At 40.5% G+C, this 20,332-nt stretch overlaps 1 protein-coding gene across 5 annotated transcripts in view; it reads left to right on the forward strand.

Moving 5' to 3' along the window:
- NAXD (NAD(P)HX dehydratase) overlaps nucleotides 1-20,332 on the forward strand; it is a 50,926-nt gene that overhangs the window by 25,035 nt on the left and 5,559 nt on the right. For all 5 annotated transcript variants that reach the window (XM_084226074.1, XM_084226077.1, XM_084226076.1 and 2 more), the window contains 3 exons: nucleotides 12,026-12,076; nucleotides 12,155-12,259; nucleotides 12,611-12,731. In XM_084226074.1, the coding sequence (XP_084082200.1) occupies nucleotides 12,026-12,076; nucleotides 12,155-12,259; nucleotides 12,611-12,731 (277 nt within the window). The remainder of the gene's footprint in view (nucleotides 1-12,025; nucleotides 12,077-12,154; nucleotides 12,260-12,610; nucleotides 12,732-20,332) is intronic.

The following is a 20,332-nucleotide window of genomic DNA, read 5'->3' on the forward strand; positions in this document are numbered from 1 at the left end:
GGCTTCCTGCAATTTTGTGGGTTTGGCTGTCATTCCGTTTACAAGTCCTGTTACAAGAAGCTGCTCTGCAAGTTATATCCTCCTTTTATAAGCCACTTGTGTGGGTCTGTGCCAGAACTCTCACATGCTGTTACTCAGTTGCTTGGAGCTGATGCTCTGTCAGAGCTTTCTAGCCATGGGTTTGTGAGACCAGGAGCTGCAGCTTCAGAAAATTCCCCTAAAGAAAGCATTTGCTGTGTCTTGATAGCTGTACACCTGGATCCCTTGCAGATGTGGCAGTCCTAGTCTCTGCCTCCAAAGCAAATAAGCAGTCCAAGCAGCTCCTCTTCAAGAGAAAAGAGAAAAAACACATTGCTGCTCCACTTCTCAGCTCTGGAGTATGCAGATTGAAGCATTTCTGCTCCCCATACTACTTCAAGTTTTTGAAATGCTGTTATCACATCCAGTGTGAAAGTTGGCCATGATGTCAGCTTTCTTGTTGGGAACATCAGGCCATCTGTTTATTCCTTTCAGTGCCCATGACTGATTCTGGTCAGAGATACCAGTATGTTATGTCACTGAGTTCAGCTCAGTTGGAGTGCTGCTGCTGGTGGTTTAACCTGTTGAGAAAGAGACCCCATTTAGTTGCTATGTGTAAGCAAGGCCAAGATCCCAATGACTGTCCTCTGCTTAGAAGCAGCATATTTCCAAAGCTGTTGGGTATTCTCCTTTTTTTCCCCCAGCAGCAGTGTTACATCCCTATCATATCTACCAATCACAATTACTTCATTCAGCTGTTGCTTGTATGTTTGCACTTCTGGCTTTACTCTGATCTGATTCTCCTTCTAGGAGAAGCTTGGAAGTAAGGAAATTTCTGCTTGTAGCATCAAGAGCTGTTTCTGGGGTGTGTGAAAGAACCAGGTTCCTCTGCTGCAGGGCGATGAGAGCAGCTTCCAAGAGGACTTTGTTAAAAATAGTGTTCCTTGCATAGCCTGCTGGGAGAGCAGGAGAGCTGCCTATTGCTCCAGGATGTTCTGCATTCTGCTGCCACCTAGCAGTTAGGCAGTTACAGGCTGAGCTATGTCCCTCATCAGTTTCCATCTCTTGTCATCTCCTTTCGGCTGCTCCTTCTGGCTTTGAGGCCAAATGGAGTGACATGGGATTGCTGCTGGAATAGCAGTTACTGTAGGGATCACATAGACAAGCATTCATCCTGGATGATGAATGAAGAGCCATTATGAAGAGCCCTCTCCTTAACTGAACTCTTCCATCTTGGAATCTTCCTTGATTGTCACTGGGTTCCTTGCCTCTCTCCTTGAAGTGGCAGCACTAAGTCCTGGACCCTGGTCTTCCAGCTTTCCTGTGTCTTGCTTGAAGTCAAAATGCAGTTTTCAGCAGAGCATGCTTGCTTTCCTCCTGTAGGAGAGAGGTAATGATTAATGGTAAGAACAGCTCTGTGTAATTCAGATTACATGATGAAATTGACTGGATTCTCAAACCATATGCTTGTTCCTCTTGCTCAGTTCTCAGTCTTTGTTTTAGCTTCCAGAACATGTCAGGATTACCAGCCTGGGTTTTCTTTTGGCTGAGGCCCTGCCTAGCTGCCATTTGTGCCTATTGCTGTTGCTGTTTTTCTTCCCTCAGCCCCCTTGTCCTGCAGTGCTTCCTTCAGCCAGTCATTTGCCCCAAAGATCTCTGCTATCTCTTGGGATATAAATTTCAGAATCTCATTTTCCACCCCTTATGACATCATCTTAAGGCTGTGTTAAAATGTATTGGCTGTAGTTAGCATCTACATGGTGAGAGAGGTTTGGGCCCTTGTCAGGGATGATTCCAATCAGGTGTGCCCAGAGAGAACCCATTTGAAATGTTCAGATGGGTGGATTCTCAGTTCCACCGTGACTGAGGCATCAGCCTTTCTGTATTTGGTTAGTTGGATTATTTTCCCCCTTTCAAGCCTTGTGCATTCAAGATTTAGGCAACCCTTCGCAGCCCTAATAAGTTGTGAGAATGGGACCAGGTGCTTCACTACACTATCTGCACTACTTTTCTGCAAGATCAAGAGCATTGCAGAATACAGGGCCACCTGTTGTTATCATATAGGTCTGTTAGAGTTGAATCTGTCACTGTGGGCCTTGAAAAGGATTTTCCTCTTGTTATCTAAGTAGCCCTCTCAGTTCTGTTTGTACCAAAGTGTAAGATGCCTGAGAAGTGTCCCAGGTGAATGTTGCAGGTGACAGATTAGTATTGCCTGTGGTACCTACCACCATGTACAAATATGAACCAACAGAATGTATTATTGTTTGGAGTCACTGCTCATGGCAACTCAAATCAGCAGAATTATTTTCCAGAAACTTCATTCTTTAGCCTGTGTCGTGCATTTGCTTCCTCCCTGTTTATATCCTTTGGAGGTTCCTGCTGTGGGGATTCCTGAAGTAGCAGCAGGGACATGCCTCTTTCTCCTCTCAGCCCTCTCAGGAGGTGAGGTAGCTGGAACCTTGTGTTTGGGGTGCTGCAAGGGCAAAACCCAGTGGGATGTGTGTGCTGTCAGCCTTCACCCAAGGCCCAGCATTGATGCACAGATCACAGACAGAATCCAGTGAAAATCTCATCTCCAGCTAGCCAAGCTTCATTGCTTCCAAAAGGCCTGATGAGACTCAGAATTTGTGGATGCTGTCACCCAAGGTGGGGCAGGTGCTGGGTTAGGATGCAGGTCTTTGTGATGGTGTTACTAGTGTGGGAACACCAGCTCAAGGCAGAGATGCCCTCTTGGTTATACCAAGAAACTACTGCTGCTTGTGCTAAGAACTATTAGCATTCTAGGGCTTCCTCACAGATGTCTTGATTAGAAAAATAGTGTTTGAATATATGCTAACAGTACCTTAAATACAGGTTTATGCAGCTTGCAAACAGAATTTATTTCTAGTATGTGTCATGGTTCTTGATGAAAGTCATTCACAGTGAAGTGGGATATTTATTTGCTTTCTGCATGTAGGCTTATATTGTTGTTTAATTTGATTTTGATACTCAAAAGCATTTCTAAGCAAAACTCTGGTGTTGGATGTCTTCAACTCTCTCTGAGCTCATTTGGCTAGAAACCCTAAAAAGAAATTGGCAGTGATAAATTCAGTTCATTAAGTTCATTTTAAGCATGACAAGTTCATTTTAAGTTTATGTTAAGACAAAGTGCCAACAGCTGACCATAAATATCTTATGCCAAATCTAGTTAACATAATCAGCTATAAATTGGAAACTTTGTAGAGTTTTCATTGTCAGTGCAAACACTAAGTGAATAAGAGCATGAGAAAAATTACTGCTTATATTTATTCTGATGTAGATATTTATACTTTGGATTGCAATAAAAAGGATTAATACTTAAAAGCGGATGTTCATGTGTTTAGGCCCGAAATGTATGTATAAATGTAGCTTCTCAAATGGTCTCTGGTTGACCATGATTTTGGGGGAGCACAGGCAAAAAGGAGTGCTCTGGATTTTTTAATGATTTTTTCATAACTACAACAGTATTTCAGAGGCTTTTGCTTTTTCTCATTGTGTTCAGGCATTACTTTGGCTTATGTCTCTTTTTCTGAAATTTACCATGTGATTGAAGCTGATATTAAGAAACTGTTAGTTGCAGTTTTCTTCCATGCTCAAGGCAAGTGATCTAATTTGAATTCAAAGAGGGAATCTACAAATGAATAATTTTCATAATTTTTTTTAATGTAGAATGGAACAGTTTTGATTAGCTGCCATCTACAGTGTCTTCAGCTTTGTTAATTGTAACAGCTTCTAACATCTCCCAAAGCACTTAATGAGCCTGATGGTGTAGAGGGATACTCTTTGGAGTCCTTATCACACTTTGCCTGGCTTAAGTGAAACATTGGCTGTGCACCTGAGAAAATGTTTTGGAAAACAGGGCCTAGCATGTGGTACTACAGTTAAAAGACAAAAGACCAACTTAAATTGATAAACCACGAGATGAAGAACCTATTTGTTCCAGAGCAAGGATATTAATCTCTATTAGGTGACTCTTCTTTTGCATTCCTTGCATGAGGTTTGAGGGCTTAGTGGAGGATTAAGAAATTAGTGACAGGTATGCATACAGAAATACATAAAGTAAAACTCAGGCAATTAGGCTAGTGAAAGGTGATTTTTATATATATATATATATATATATATATATATATATATATATATTGTCCACAAAGAGAGATTTTCATTGTCTTTGCTGATTTTTGAAAGGAGGATGAGTCTTTGCATCAGTTTGTAGGAATTAATAAAAGCATGTTTAAGAGACAACTGCACATTTTAATCAGTGAGTCAGTAAAAGCCTAAAACCAATTTTGAAATTTCTGAAAATATGGCTCTTATGGGAAGAATCTCAAACAGTAGAGCTCCATTCTTAATGTTTTTTAAATTTGTTGCATCAAATAGAATATATTAAGGGAAGCTTCTCCCCCCTGCCAGCTAGGGCTGTAGCCTCAAGCACAGCCTGTGCCTGGGATATTTGCCTACTTCTAGCTGTGCAAGATTACAAATTCCTGCTTGCCAAGCCCATCTTCCAGGCATCTCCACCAGAGAGCTTCATCCTGACCTCTATTGCAGCTGAGTCCCTGCTAACTCTGCATTTATCCAGACTTGAAGCAAGCAAGGCAGAAATGCTTCCTAGGGCTTTCAGTGCCTATTTGTAGGAATCGATTTGTAGCGTGTTGGGGTGGAACTTATTTGTTCCTCCCGGTCACCTTGGGGAGGAGGATGTGTGGAAATGCTTAGAGCTGCAGCATTTACAGGAAAATTTTGACTCTTTTTTTTCTTTTATCTCCCTGTTTCTGACAAAATCATGGATTCAGGATTGCTGGATGCGAGCAGCATCTGTGCAGAAAATACAAGCAATAATAGGTGGCGTTTCAACAGCAGTTTTTGATCCTAGCTTTCAGGAGAGGGTTCTTTGTGAAAGGGACTGCCACTCCCAGTGACAGGTTATGCACATCTGCATGTCTTTTCTGAACGAGAGTGTGTCCTTGCATGCTCAGCATTTGCAGGTTGCAGTGGAGTGGACTTTCAGTGGGCTGAAGGCACCGCTTCCTAAAGTGTTTGGATGTCACTTTGGTCAATACTGTCCATTATTATGGCACGTTAAGGCTTGAATTTCTTTTGAGAACATGAGTGAGACTCTTCCTGGGAGTGGGTCAAGACATGACTCTTGAAGAGACTGAGGAAAAGCAGTGTTTCTTGCTGATGTCAAGTAAAACAGTCTTTCCTTTGCTAGGTAGAGAAAGGGCCGTGTGAAAATTAATTACTGTTTTGGGATAGATGTTGCTTTATATATTCTGCTAGTCTGGTTTTCTGTTCATTTCATTAAAATTCAATCTTATAATTAAATGACTGGCTCTAATTTCCTGATTCTTCCCTTTGTAAACACCAAATGCCAAAGTTTTCTGTAGCTGAACTAGCTCATGAGAAAAAACATAAGTAGTGATAAAAATAATAATATATTAAAAATCACTGCAGGCATTTTTCTGCTAATCCACATCTAATTAAAAAAGCTGAAAAGTGTATCTGACTTAGGTGTGGCAAACCTACATAATTGTCTTTTCTCTGGATCTGTGGAGAACCAGCTTTTATGCTGTTGTATGTGGGCAGCATAAATAGGATGGGTGTTACTGCTGGCTGGTGGATTTGGCTGCAGCAGTCCAGACTGCAGAGTTTCTTTCCAAGAGGCTTTGGGCACTGGCTGAGAGAGCCCCACCTGTGCTCTGCCCCTGGGGCCTCAGGGTGACTGCTCTGTGAAGCCTTCCATGGCTGATAAGGAATCCTTGCTTGTACTCAGGGGCTCCATAGCAATTTATTCCTCCCTTATGTGTTCCTCGCTGTTCCACGTGTTCTCCACGGGGCTGTTTCTTACAACCAGTGGCTCATCTCAGCCCCATTCCCTTTTCCATAGTACTTGTGGAAGTGTGCAGGAGTCCTGGATGTCCATGTGAGTACAGTGTAGGTGAATCTTGTGTTTCACAGCACAGCTGCAGGCTATCAAATGGTCAAATCACATCATGCTTTTCTGCATTACTGCGCCCTCCTTCAGCACTATCCTGCCCATTTGTTCCTTCAGGCTTCTCCCTCCTGCAGTCCTTTCCAGCCTGAATAATTCTGCATTTGTGTGTGTGTTGTACTGGTATCCATGTATTGGGGGTTTTGTGTTTCAGGTTGTTTTGGGGGAAGTGTGGTGGTTGGTGTGTTTTCGTTTTGTTTTGGTGGTTTTGCTTATTTTGTGTTTCAGCTTTGTCTTTTGGGTTTCTTTTAAAGTTTGGAATTTGGGTTTCGGAATCTGTTTTAAAAATCCCATGTGAAAGTTGGGACAGGAAACAGATTTCTACTACAATAAATGCATTGCATTTAAGGGAATGGCTTCCATGATAATAAAAAATAATGAAAACACATTAGTTTTTCATCCTTACTTTATAAATTTTCAAAATTACAGTAAAGAGTTACCTTTCCTCAGATAGACAAGTGGTTTCTACTGTGGCACAAGCTCTTTTTAAGTTCTTACTGAGTAGGCTGCTTGTGTAGAAGTCCTGAATAAGGAGTCAAAGAAAAAGGTTTTTTTCAGGAAATAGTGTATTTCAAGAGTAGAGTAGGAGGAGATTCAGGTTAATTTTACCCTCTCTGGCTTTCTTCCTCTCAACCACCACCACCCCCAAAAACTGCAATGATTGAAATACTATTTTGAGCAATTCTAAATGTCAAGGATTTGGTGCTGCTAACAAATGATAATAACTGTGAGAGAATTTGTCCCATAGAGCATCTTCGTGGGATGTGTGAATCCCAGGTAATTTCCTCTTTGGCTTAATGAGGATAGAAGCTTCAGATTTGGTCTTGTTATTAGGAGAGGAAACTCCTACTACAGACTTATAGCATGAGTACTGCAGTGTTGCAATACAGTTAATCATCACTGATTTTAATAAGAGGGGGTTGACACCTCTTTTCCTTCTCTCACGCAAATGTTGAATCACTGTTTCAGAGGACTACCAGCTGATTTACATTTAGCCAGCTGATACAAAGAAGAATATCTCTAGCAAGAGATTGCCCCCAACCCCATTATTAAGGGTCTCAATATGGAAGGTAAGAGACCGAGTTTTAGCCCTGGATGTGAATTATAGAGAAGGATCCAAATTTCAGTCTTAGATATCTCAATTGCACAGTGTGGCTGTAGGTCATAAGGTTGGGTGACAACAGTGCATCATCCTCTTCCTCTCATCATTGTCCTCTCTCTTTGTGACTCGTGCCAAGATTGTCTTGTGAGTCCAGTCCTTCAGTTTTGGATGTCCTTGAGGGCTTAGGAATCAACTGAAGGAAGTTCTCCTGCCTTGCTCCAAGCTGAACCACCACTGTTGTAGTATAATACATTCTGTGCACGGAAAGTTTGTTCACTGGGCTATCCTGGAGCTAGAATCTTCAAATCCTTAATATTCAAAATGCTGTTTGAAGGGAAGGGATGATGTCTTGGGCTTATCATTGATATCTGAATGTGTTGCTGTTCACTTGTCAATGGTGTTTTGGTTTCAGTTTTTGTCTTAGTGACATTTCTTAATATTTTTAATTTTCAGTGTTCTCTTCTAAATCCTTTCCCATAGAAATAATTGTTACATTGGATAAAACTGAACAGATGTTTTCTGCTCATACATAGAATTCTATCAGGAACTGTTAAATAGGTTTTGGTGTGAAAGCAGAGTTAGCCTGAGCTGTATTAATTGGGCAATTAATAGTGAAGATTCTTTTCTATTTACAAGTATTAACCAAAAGAAGTCCATGCCAAATACCAAGATACAAATACAGATGAAAATTGATTTTTTGCTAACACTCTGCATAGAGGATGTTGCCATTATTGCCATAAACTCCTGTTAATGCAAATATTTAAGGTTTGGTTTGTTTGTTTGTTTGTTTGTTTAAATACGGTATTTGCAGAAATAGAGTGTTTAAAAGTGGGCTTCATCTCACCTAATTCCTGGGTTCTAAAAACAAAACCGTGAAGTGTCTCTGCACCCCCTGTGATAGCTGAGGAGAGACAGGTATGTCTGTTGGCTATTCATCCCACCCTAAATGAGGTGTCTAAGCTGCATGGGATGAACTGCTCTCCCGTGGTCCTGTCCACAATCAGTGGGAAACAGGGATGTGGATGTGTCCTTCAAACATGTGGCTGTCTTAGGGGGGTTCCCTGATCTTTACTGGTTTATTACAGTTTTGAAATCACCCCTTCCCTCCCCAGAACTTCCTCTGTGAAGTTCCTTGCAGTCTCCAAGCAGTTTCTCTCTGGGTTTAAGGAAGGAAGAGGAAAGGAAAATAATTGGGATAGGGGCTTTGTTTGTTTTTCTTATTGTTTGGCATTTTTTTAATAAAAAATGAGCTTTCTAAATAAGATGAACAACTTTGTATCCCCTGATTGTTTGTTTTATAAGGAGAGGAAGAACAAGCTAAGATCATTGAGTATGTTAGATTAGAAACTGGTACCTCAGAGACTTGATACACAATAAGACTTGCTTGTCCAGTGGTTTTACTTAGCAAGGTGAAATTTCTCTTTAGAGTGGAGGTTAAATGTTTCAGGATTGTGGAGGTTGTGCTAGAGAGGTAGGAACTTAAAACATGATTTGGAAAAAAATGCCTTGTTTCTCTGAAGGGTACCAGTGATATGGCCTTCCAGAGCTATTTACGCTGTCATGCTTTGTAACTTCCACTTTTTTTTTTGCCTTATACATGCATTCTCTTGGTATACCATGGATCTTCAGGATTGCTTATTTAGGAGAGAGCGAGACATTCCAGTATCCAAGATGACAATTATGAGGAAACATGAAAAAGGGCCAAACAATAACAGCTACTGCCAAACTTCAGCTTCTTTGGGAACAGAATTTTGGCAAGATTCCTTCCCTAGATTGCTTATGATGCATTTAAGAGAACAGTTTGGAAGGATAACAACTCCTGAGATCTGGTGTCTTCCTTCAGACTTCCTTACTGACTCTGCTGGGGAAATCTTTTTTAGTTTAAGAACATCAAGTGTCATGAAAGACTGGCTTACTGAAGCTGACATACTAGAATAAACTGGTGATTCATATTAGTGGGAAGTGAAGCAGTAATCACTTTAAGTGTACTGAAGGAGTTTGGTGAAGCTGCTAATGTACAAAAATATTCTAATTATAACCAGTTAGAAAACCAGGTTGCAGCAAAAGGTACTTGTACCTTCAAAGATTGGGGGAGGATGATCTTGCTGAGGTCTGGGTCTCAGTGCCCTATGATATCTAATCAGAAGAGCTTGGTGTCATTCAAAAATAATTGAGCTGTTGAATCTATAACCTGCATTTATACAAGGAAAATACAAACAGCAAGCACAAAGTCTGATTGCTAGATCCACAGCCTTTTTTATTGTTACAAAGTGAGCCAAGTTAAGCATAATTGTTAATGAACTTAACACAGCAAGGGCAAAGCAGTGCAGCTTCTGTGAAGGAAAACTGAGCTGTGCACATCTGTGCAGATTAACGTGAATGAATTAAGAAATTACTCTCTCATACATTTCTTGAAAGCTTTGATAATAAGGCTCTGTTTTTCAGAATGTCACAGTTAATTCTAGGTGTGTTTTAAGACTCCATCCTCACACAGCTCTTAAGTATACTTACTAACAAATTTGACTAATTTAGCAGTAGCTGAACCATATGAGTTGTGTAAAGCTTGCAATTGGTTCAAAATTATTCAAGTAGCTGAGTATAAGAGAAGACTCTGCGGTGTTCCCTGGGGATCTCAAAGGAGGTGAGCAGCTGGTAGTCTGACACACAGCCCAAGTTGTGCAGGTCTGTGTTGGAAAGGTTTCTCTAGTAGCTTCTGCTGTAGCCACAGCTGTGTGTTGGGACAAGTCCTCAGGCTTGGAGCAGTGGGTAGTCCCATGCCTCCAAACCTCAGACAGTGCCTGACAAAGAAAATGGAAGGGAAATACTTTCCCTTGGTATTGGAAAAATTAGAGTCAGGCAGTAATGTTTGTGAGGATATGTGTATGTCATACGTAATAATTACGTATAATAATTACAGGGACTAAGGTAGGTGGTATTTATTTTGACCACTATACAAGAAAAGAGAGATGTTCAGTACCCTGAATATTAATTAAAAATTGCTTCCTTATTCCCTACATCATGTCTTGCTAACCTGTGAAGCTCAGTGCTGTATGATAGCTAATCTGAAGAGCTTAATAACATTCAAAATTAATTAAACTTTTGGATGGATAGCATGCTCTGTTATCTTACACAGGAAAAAGATAAACCCTCCAGCTTCAGAATGAGTTGGTAATAACCAACACTGAAGAAAACTTGACTGTTTGCCACTGTTCATTAAAAAGCCTGAGGATCAGTCATTGCTGCTGCTGGGTTAGAAGAGAGAACAAGGGCAGACAGTCTGCTCAGAGATACTGCTTGCTGAAAAGAGCACTTTTACAAATGGTCTGTTGTCTGGGCCACCTTGGTTTTGCTTTCAAAGCATAAAACCTCCAGACCCACAGGTGAAATGACATCATATATACTGCTTGTCTCAGATGTTTGTACATAAACTAGTACTGCAGTGGGGCTGTCAGCAGCAAAGCAACTGAAGATAGTTATTATAGTTATTGGTAGATTTCTATGAAGGCAGTACTCCCTGGGATTTTTCTGGTTTCATTTTAATTGAAGATGTATGTTTACTATGTGTGATTTGTGTTGGCATTACATGTCTCCTACAGCAGGCTGAGTGGGTGAGATTGCTTGTTTGTTTGGGTTGCTTATTGTGGTGGGCTGACCCTGGCTGAATGCCGGGTGCCCATCAAAGCTTCTCTGTCATTCTCCTCCTCAGCTGGACAGGGGAGAGAAAATACAGCAAAAGACTCCTGGGTTAAGATAAGGACAGGAGAGATCATCCACCAGTTACTGTTATATTGAAGTATGTGCAACAGACTCAACTTGGGGAATTTGAGTTTTATGACGAGTGAAATCAGAGTAGGATAATGAGAAATAAAACCACCTTAAAGGTGAAGGTGATGAAACACCTTCCCTCCACCCCTCCCTTCTTCCCAAGCTTATTTTAACTCCAAAATTGTTCATTTCCCTGCTGTCAGTGGTGCAGGGGGTTGGGAAATGGGTACTGTGGTCAGTTCATCACCTATTGTCTCTGCTGCTCTTTCCTCCTTGGGGGAAGGACTCCACATTCTTCCCCTGTTCCACCGTGGGGTCCCTCCGACAAGAGACAGTCCTCCACAAACTTCTCCAATGCATTTCCCATGGACTGCAATTCTTTACAAACTGCCCCAACATGGGTCCTTCCCATGGGGTGCAGTCCTTCAGGAACAGGCTGCTCCACTGGGGGCTCCTCTCTCCATGGGGCCACAGCTCCTACCAGGAGCCAGTTTCAGTGCACGCTTTCCATGGGGTCACAGCCTCCTTTGGGCATCCACCTGCTCTGCTCCCCTGTGGATTGCCATGGGCTGCAGGGACACAGCTGCCTCACCTGAACTGCACCACAGGCTGCAGGGGAATTTGCTCCAGAGCCTGGAACACCTCCTCAGGTTCCTCCTTCATATGTCTGCAGGGCTGTTGCTTTCACATGTTCTCACTTCTCTCTTCTCTGGCTGCAATTGATTCAGCACAGTAACTTTATCCTGTTTTTAAATCTATGATCCCATCACTGTTGCTGAGTGGCAGGACTGCCCTGGAGGTGGCTGGCATTGGCTCTGTTAGACATGAGGGAAGCTTCCAGCAACTTCTTGGAGAAGCCCTGTAGCCCCTCTTTCCCCTCCCAAAACCTTGCCATGAGTACCCAGTACACATACCAACTCTGTGGACACTTAAACCAGGGAGAAAACATTGTGATTGTAAAATTACCTGCTGATATAAAAATGTTTTAGATTAGTTTGCAGAACATAACAGATCTTTTTCTATCACTTTGTGAAAACAACTTGTATGATCAGATTTATTGTATGAATTTGGTTTGAATCTTATAAAATAGAAATTAACAAGCATCTTAAAAGTATCTGCATTTTTTACAGGGTATTATAGAGAAATCGAAAGTGAAAGGAATTCCTATCATTATTGATGCAGTAAGTATTTTCTTTATTTCAGTCAGTGGTTGAACATTTAAGAATCTGTTCAGTAAATGTTCTTACTGTGTTTTATAGGATGGACTGTGGCTCATTTCCCAGCAGCCTTCTCTTATTCAAGGCTACCAGCGAGCTATTCTTACTCCAAACTATATGGAGTTCAGTAGACTGTATGAAGCCATGGTGAGCTGCTTGCCTTTTTGGTATTTATGTATTTAGTCTTTTTGTCCTTGAAAATAAGTAACCTTTTACTGGCTTAAATATTATGTGCTGTTTCTTGTATGTGAGAGAAGCACTTTCTGGGTTATTATTTCATGGGATGATTGCCACAGCAATGCATATTTTTAAACTGAGCTCTTTTTTAAAGAAGACTCATTCTCATGCATTTTTTAACACTGCAGTGGGTATAGAAAAAATACACAGAAAGACTGATGATGTTGCTATTTTTCCCCCATGCATATGTAACTAGCATGTGTTAGAATATGTTGTTCTAGTAGCAAAATGTGTACTGTGTATGGAATTCTTGTGTTGTAGCTTAGAGACCCCGTAGACAGTAGTGATCATCATGGATGTGTACTAAGACTCAGCCAAGCCATGGGGAATTTGACAGTTGTGCAAAAGGGAGAAAGAGATCTTATTTCAGATGGAGAGAAGGGTAAGTGAAGCCTTTGTCTTTTAGCAGTGTGACTGTTCTGTTCTGTTTGCTTTCAGTCATAGTCCAGTAGAGTGTATAGCAATTGGCAGTATTCCCCTGAAGATTAGAGGGATTGCTGCCTTTGCTGATCACCTTTAGATGATTTGTGTAAATTAATATTTTAAGAGTGCAACTAAATTTGTTTGGTGAAAAGAGTTGCTGATTTTATTTTGCATTTAGAGATGTTATATTTTCCATTACATGGGCATTGAGAAATTAATTATTTAATCTTTGTGAACTGTTTGAAAGTTCTTTGCTGAGATGGTTTATGTAAGTACAGCTGTCATTGCTAAATTGATACAAAATAACACTGTTAGTTCAGGATGTATCAGTGTGTGTGAGAAGTGAAGATGTCTTAAGGCTCAGTTCCTTGATGCTGTCCATCACGGGGCTGCAGATTAGCATGTTCATATATGACTTTACAACAGTCCTGACAAATTAAAAATTACCTCTAGATTGCCATTACAACAGTCTCATATCAATATGGTTTAAAGTATACTTAATAAAATTAGCTGCTTGTCTGATGCTTTTTATACTGATCATGTACTGTGATCAGTATAAAATTAATTCACGAGTGCTTTCGTCACATTTTGCCTGCATGGTCTTATTTCACATACATAGCAAGCAGCAGCTCTGCTTTTAATTACTTGAAATGCTAATCTCTGATAAATGTTTATGCTGCTTCAGAACTGTTTTGTATATACAGTCAATTTTTCATTACTGGGAGCCATGGAAGTCTTTTAAAAGCAGATGTAATGTGACAACTGATTTGTGCAGAGCCACCTTCCACATACCCGGTCAGGGCAGATGCAACAAGTGGGACCTGGAGGCAATATGGTTACATCTATGTGGGAAAGGACCTTCCTCACACAGTACCCAGCTTTCCCCACAGGAAGAATTTTTTGTCATATTTGCACCTGCAGCAGACTTGATTTGTAACCGTGGACAGTCAGGCCAGGCTTAAGGGTGGATGAACTCTGCTGGAGGATAAAATGTTCTTGACTCCACTCTATGCCATCTAGAGAGCTTTAGAGTATTGTAGTTGTCTTCTTCCTCTGCTTTTATGTCAACAATATTCTTTTTATACAGGATTGTTGCTTTTTAAATGAATGTTGGGAAGACTGGGTGAGCACTTTAGATGGAGTTCATTATCTCGTATATTTATCTGTATGTCTGTTCTCCTTTTGAACTGTTACTCTTGAGATAATTGCATCCCCACACCTGCTGGAGAGACAGAACAGGTCTCTTGTCATACAGGATTTAAAAAAAAAGGAAACAAGTGAAGTTCTTTCCAGTTTCACTTTTGAATGTTCATATGTGGCACAAGTTCATGTATATCTTGTGTGCTTTTGGGGTTTTTTTCTTGGTTATAATTTTTTCCCCACCTTGTTATTTGTCTCTGTTGTGTTGTGGTATTTTCTTCTACTAGTGAAGTGGCTTTTGTTTTTGAAATAAAAAACAGTTCTGTGCCTTTATAGCCGTTCATTAATGTCCAGCTATAGGCTGCTTTCTTGTTCTTACTTTGGTGCTATCACTGGTGCTTTGTTGGGTTACAGACATTACAGGCAGCAGCATTGCTGAGCTAAGAAAGCAGGTTATAATGTCTGTTACAAGAACTGTTTTTAGAGTTTGCATGGCTTTGAAGAAGGTTCTTGAGAATTTTGCAGAAACTTGGGAATTGTTCAGACTTCACCTTCCTTTTAACAACAATGTTCTTTGGGTCTGATCTGCTGGTCATTTTTTAAAAAGCTTCTCAAATGCAAAATTACATTGAGAAAGGAGATTCTACTGTGTGCTCTGTGCCAAACATGGAATGTGTTATCCTGTCACTGACCTTGAATTCTTCAGGTTTTTTTGCTCTTGTTTTTCATGTGTCTCTTCTTTTGATCTGATGTCATTTTTTTTTCAGCTAAGACTACATACATCAGGGAAATGCAAGGTTATTGGATCGGGCCAGTGTCCTCTGAGCACAATCAAACATTTTGAAAAGATCTGTGTACTCCTCTTGCTTTTTATTTGTCATGTCATCATCCATATGTAGTGCTTAAGCCCTACCTATTAGGCATTTCCTGTTTGACCTCCTGTGTTCAGCATACTGACACTGTAGTTTGCATATATTACTTTTAAACTTTCTCCTTTGGGAAAATACTGCATGTGGGCTTTCCAGGAAAAAAAAAAAAAAAAGAGAGAGAGAGAAAAGTAAGTCTCAGTGCTCTCCAGGAAAACCATAAACTGAGAAATTGCAAACTAAACTGCGTAACTTTAGTGTTTTATGCTTAGTTGTTGAAGAGGGAAGGCTTTTTGAAGATGCCAAATTTTGCAGTGGGAAAGGCTGGGTTTGTGAATGCTTTATAGGTTAGCCTGATTGTAGTGGTTATTTTCACAGTAGTTTTATTCATGAGTCTGTAGGAAATGCAGTAGACAGTTTACTTCTGCTACCTGAAGACAGAAAGGCTTACCAGGTGATTTGGTGTCAGGTATTGCTGAAAAATTACTCTCAGCAAAAAGCTTCGTAATCTACACAGAGAGGTTCAGTAAATTCTGATTGGAAGCTGAAGTTTAATAAATTCAAAGTAAGATTTAGACAAATTAACTAGTACTGCCACATACCTGAAACTTTGCTAGATTCACAAACTTTGAAGTGTCTGGATACCTCTAAAGTTTGTTTTCACAGATCAGACTAGATGGTGTAGGTGATTCCTTATGGCCTTAAAGTCACATACTGGCCTCTGTGAAACAGTAGCAGTCCTCCATTATAAAGGAGGTTTTTCCAAAATGTGTCTCCATTTCAGTAGTGAGCTGCCAACTGGCCTGTAAGCGTAATCACCCAGATTTTAAATTAAGTTTTATATACTCTTTTTCTCTTTCCTTTTGCAATTTCACATTATAGCTTGGTCTACAGTTGTTGATTCCCTGCTCTACAAAGATGAGCTTCACCATGCTCTTGGTAGGTGATATCAGTGCCATCACTGACCAGGGTAGGAATGAGTACTCAGCCTATGGGTAAAAGGTAAGTCACCTTTTATTCACTATGGCACAGCTCTCTAAGGTTATCTTTTTATTATTCTTTGGAGAACTGGTCAATAATAAAGTGTGGTTATACCAGCCTTAGTTCCTAACATGTTTAAAATTTGGTTAGGTCCTTGAATTAGAGTATTTGGATTTTGGTTTTTAAACATTACAGTGAGTTTTTCTGTGTTTGACCCTCCTCCCTTCCAAAAGCCAGGCTTTCTGGGAGCCATCCCGCTACTACCTGGGACTACTTCTACCTGGAACCAGTAGCCAAATTTTGTTTCTCTCCAGCGGCTCAGGTGCAGCTTTATGATCAAAAGAAGCAAGGAAGCATGTGAGGCAGATACTGAGTACTGGCTAAAGGGTAAAAAGCCAGCTTTTGCCATAAGTCCCCAAGTAGTGCTTCTAATTCCAGCCATTCATCTCCCCGCACAGCTGGAAATGAAGCTATTCAGCGCTTGTCACTGCCTGGCTCACTCACAGCTGCTGAGCAAATCTCACCTAGATTTATAACTGAGAGATTTATAACTGAGAGACAGCACCTTTGTCTCCAGTCCTGCTTCTGCAGAATGAGCAGAGTGGGGAGGTGATGGTTCCTGTCTCTGGTGCCACTGTGCTGTCTCTGGCACATGCAGCCCAGCCTGCTTCTCCCTGGCACTGTTCACCTGGCCCCTGGCTCCTGTGCCTATCCAACAAAACTAATGGAAAATCTGAGCCATTCTCAGCTTAAATTGACTGCTCTGTCTCGCACTCAAGGACTTACCTAAGTTTTAAAAGTGTGATTAGGGAATAAAAAAGTATAAGCACCCTTTATATAAAAGCCAACTTACATTTTCCACATCAGTTGAGTTGCTTCTCCAGCCAGAGTCACCAAACTTGGTTTCCCTGTCTGTATGCACTCTGGGACATGTTCTTGGGAATCCATGATCTCCAGCTATTTACTTTTGTGAACTAACTTGCAAAAGGAAAAAGATAAATTTATTACTAGTATAAACACATGCTAGGTCAGAGATGTATATTGGTAAGAGATTTTACTAAAAATCTGATATTGGTCAAAATCTTGCATTGATGGGGCAAAATGATCCTTGATAGCTACATTATTTGTATAGAAAATGGAAATCTTAATCTTTTAATTAAACTGGAGTGTGTTTGTTGTGTGGGGTGGCTGTTAGCTGATTGATCCAGTTGTGTTGTATCAGAAGTTAGAATGGTCATGTTTCATACATGGGTTCTTGACCACATTAGGATGAATGTAATACTCCTCCTCTATAAGAGGAAAACAAGGGCAAGGAATTTGTCCAGGATGTGTGAGATTCAGGAGCTAAATTTAAATCTCCAGTCTTTCAATCTGCCATCTCAATAAATGTGACATTTCATGTAGGCACTTCAGCCTTCTTGACCATCATCAAAGCACCTAAACTATGTCATATTTCATATGCTGTGCTCTAAATGCAAAAGTAAAAATCACCCCAGAAATTCTTTTATTTATTTCACTACTGGCTGAACATGGTGAATCAGGAACAAGCAGACACTATCTTTTGTAGTTAGAAAAACTTTGGTTTTCTAACTGTGATGTATCTGGGAGCTGGCATTGTAAATGGTGCTGCTTGCATGCAGCCATATCAAAATTTGTGCTTCTCAGTTAACTTGTAGTGCTTGAAGTGAGCAAAACTACTGCATTCTGGGTTTTTTCCCCTTCAAAGAGAGAACAGCTATTTTCAATTATATAGCAGACTGTTGTGTTGTGGTTTTTTTAATTAAGCATACAATACCCATAAATAGGTAATTCTGGGCTTTTTGCATCAGCAAAATTTAGGCTGGGAGTTCTTTCAGCTTAAAACTTGGCAATGATACAGCTAAGTGTGAATGCTTTCACAAATATTAATGTGTATCTTACCATCACTCGCTTTTCAGCACTTCTTGAAGATATCTTAAACATAGACCTCATAAATGACTTGGCCATAGTTAACCAGAAAGTCTGGGGCAGAGTTTTGAATTGTTTGAGGCCTAAAACTCCTGAATTTTACTTAACAATATTCTGTCAGTATGACAGCCTTCAATTTTTTGTTTCTGTTGCATTCATTTCAGAACAAATTTTTTCCATGGATTTAGGTACACAAGAAATCCATGTGATTATACGTGAGGGATGTGTTGTATTTGCTGCCTAAAGCTCTGGCAGTATTTATGTGATGTTTACTTGCTGAGACTGTGTTGAAACTGTTGAATAGGACTGTTGCTGTTCTGACTCTAGCAGATCTCCTTGCAGGCATTTCTTCAGTGATGACATTTTTATTTCATCTAGCCTTTTCTTCTGATGGTATATGTGTATAAGTGTATGGATAAGTGCTAGGGAGTTGGGTAATTTTTTTTCCCCTGAGAGTTACTTGGTATAAATCAGTTTTCATTAAAAAACTGTCTGCTACTTATATATGAGGTGTTTCTCATTAACCTGAGAAATAATGACATCAGATTTGGTTGCTCAGACCTGTTAGAAGACAGAACTAGACACCCTGCTGTAACAGCCAGCTTGACCAGCATTAATTGTGTGTTTCTGTCTGTGAGACTATAACTGAACCTCTCCATTGTTTTGATCCAGACTGGTGTCAAACTAATTGACCTTAAGTGGCCCTGGCTGCTGCCCTTTCAAAATTGACACACTGGAGTGATTTCAGTCTTTGTAGTTTCCTTGTTGTCCCACATCCAGTCATCTTGCTCTGCCCAGCTCTTCCAAGAGCCATGTTTTCTATGTTTGCTGATGTACATGATGTACAACACATCAAAGCCAGCTTCATCCCCATGTAAGCAGAGCGTTGTGCACGTTTGCAGGAAACTTCCCACCTTCTTGGCATCACAGCTGACTATTCAGCCATTCCAGCTAAACTAGGTCTTGTAACATTGCCACTGGTTGTGACTGCTCAGTGCAACATAAAGGCATCACCCCTATGGTCCTGAAAGAGCTGCTGGAACTGTCTTCACAGCAGGGCTCAGACATGCAGTGGGGATATTGCACTGGCAGAGTGTGAAGACAGCAGTTTTGTTTTGCTGTTCTAGGAGAGAGGTGAGAAAAGTATCCTATGTTGATTCGGCAGTATGGCAGTTTGTCTTGATTCCTTCTTAGATTTTAAAAGCTCTTAATAATGGCTGTAATTCAGAAGTGTTTTTAAACCCTTTTCCCATTGCCTGTCATCATGTTCATCATCCTTTTATTTTGAGATGTTCTTTGATCAGCTGAGCCTCTGCACAAGAATTGTGTTATATCTCCCTCCTCATTCAAGTGAATTTCCTCTAGTTCTGCTGCTTTGAAGGTATTCCAAGGATTTGTTTTCCAGCATCTGTGTGCAGAGTACAAAGGTCTGCTTTTGTTGTTGCCTGTGAGGTAGTCTGCACATATTTGAGACTTACTTTTTAAAACCACAAACAAAAGACCACTTCTCTTTTTTTTTTCTTTTTTTTTTTTTTTTTTTAGCAGAGTATTATAATTGGCCTAGTTTGAGATCTTGCTCTCCTGTACAGCTCAAAAATGACTGGAAGGTTGTGGGGCTACAGAATAGTGGCAGATGGTGACATACAGCTAATAAGCAGGGGCTTGTGCTCAGCTGTCAGTCAGAAGGCCCCAAAGCTTTTGAACAGAGGATTTCCATCCTGCCTCCTGCCAGGAGTTCAAGCCCTCAAAGTGAAAATCCTGTGAGATAGCATCTTCAAAGTAGTAGAATTAGAGGTAATTTCTCCAAAGCACTGTATTTAAAATAAAAATAAGAATAAATCACTCTACCTAAAAGGGCATACCTTCTTCAGATAGCTAACTCAGAAGGGCATTACACTTGTGAAATTTGACATTAGCTACTGCTCACTGAGAAACACATCCAGAATCTTAATTTGAGAGGGGGAGGGGGAAGGGGAGAAGAGTGATTGGGAAAATGAACTGCTGGCAAGGCTGCAGTGGTGTGTGCTGTGCTGGTGGTGACTAATGAATCTTTGCCCTCTCAGTGGCAGCAAACACGCACAACTGCCTGGCCTTGTGAGCCCCACAATTACTGCAGGAAGGATCACTAGGAAATGGAAGTGAAGTACAATTCTTTGCTGTTGCACGTGAACTGGAAGGGATTTATTGGTATGATGTAGTTTTTTACCATTTGCTAGTTAGAAAGATGTGTCTGCAAGTCCTTCAGTTCTGTGCAAATTTTTCCCATTAGTTTGAAAAAGAAAAATTTTTTCAAATGTTAAAAATATGGGCAATACTCCCTCTAAAACACCTGGGCTGCTGTGTTTATACTCTTTGGAGAAACCAAGCCCAGGCTTGAGGTAAGAGCTGTTGTCCAAGCAATGCCTGGTCTGGCTTTATCCTTTGCTTGTATATTTGGCATGCTCAGCAGCACACAAGTGATTGTGTGCACAGTTCTGAATCTTGCAGTAGCTGACTGGAGATTCTAAGGATCACACTTGGCCAGTCATGATTCTGCCAGCTCTTCCATCCTCCTAGGAGAGGAAAATAAATTTCTCCTGGGTTTTTTTTTTTTTCAGAGCCAAGCAAGAAAAAAGCTAAGGGTAGG

The sequence above is a fragment of the Fringilla coelebs genome (genome assembly GCF_963513975.1).
Source record: "Fringilla coelebs genome assembly, chromosome: 2".
Lineage (NCBI taxonomy): Eukaryota > Metazoa > Chordata > Aves > Passeriformes > Fringillidae > Fringilla > Fringilla coelebs.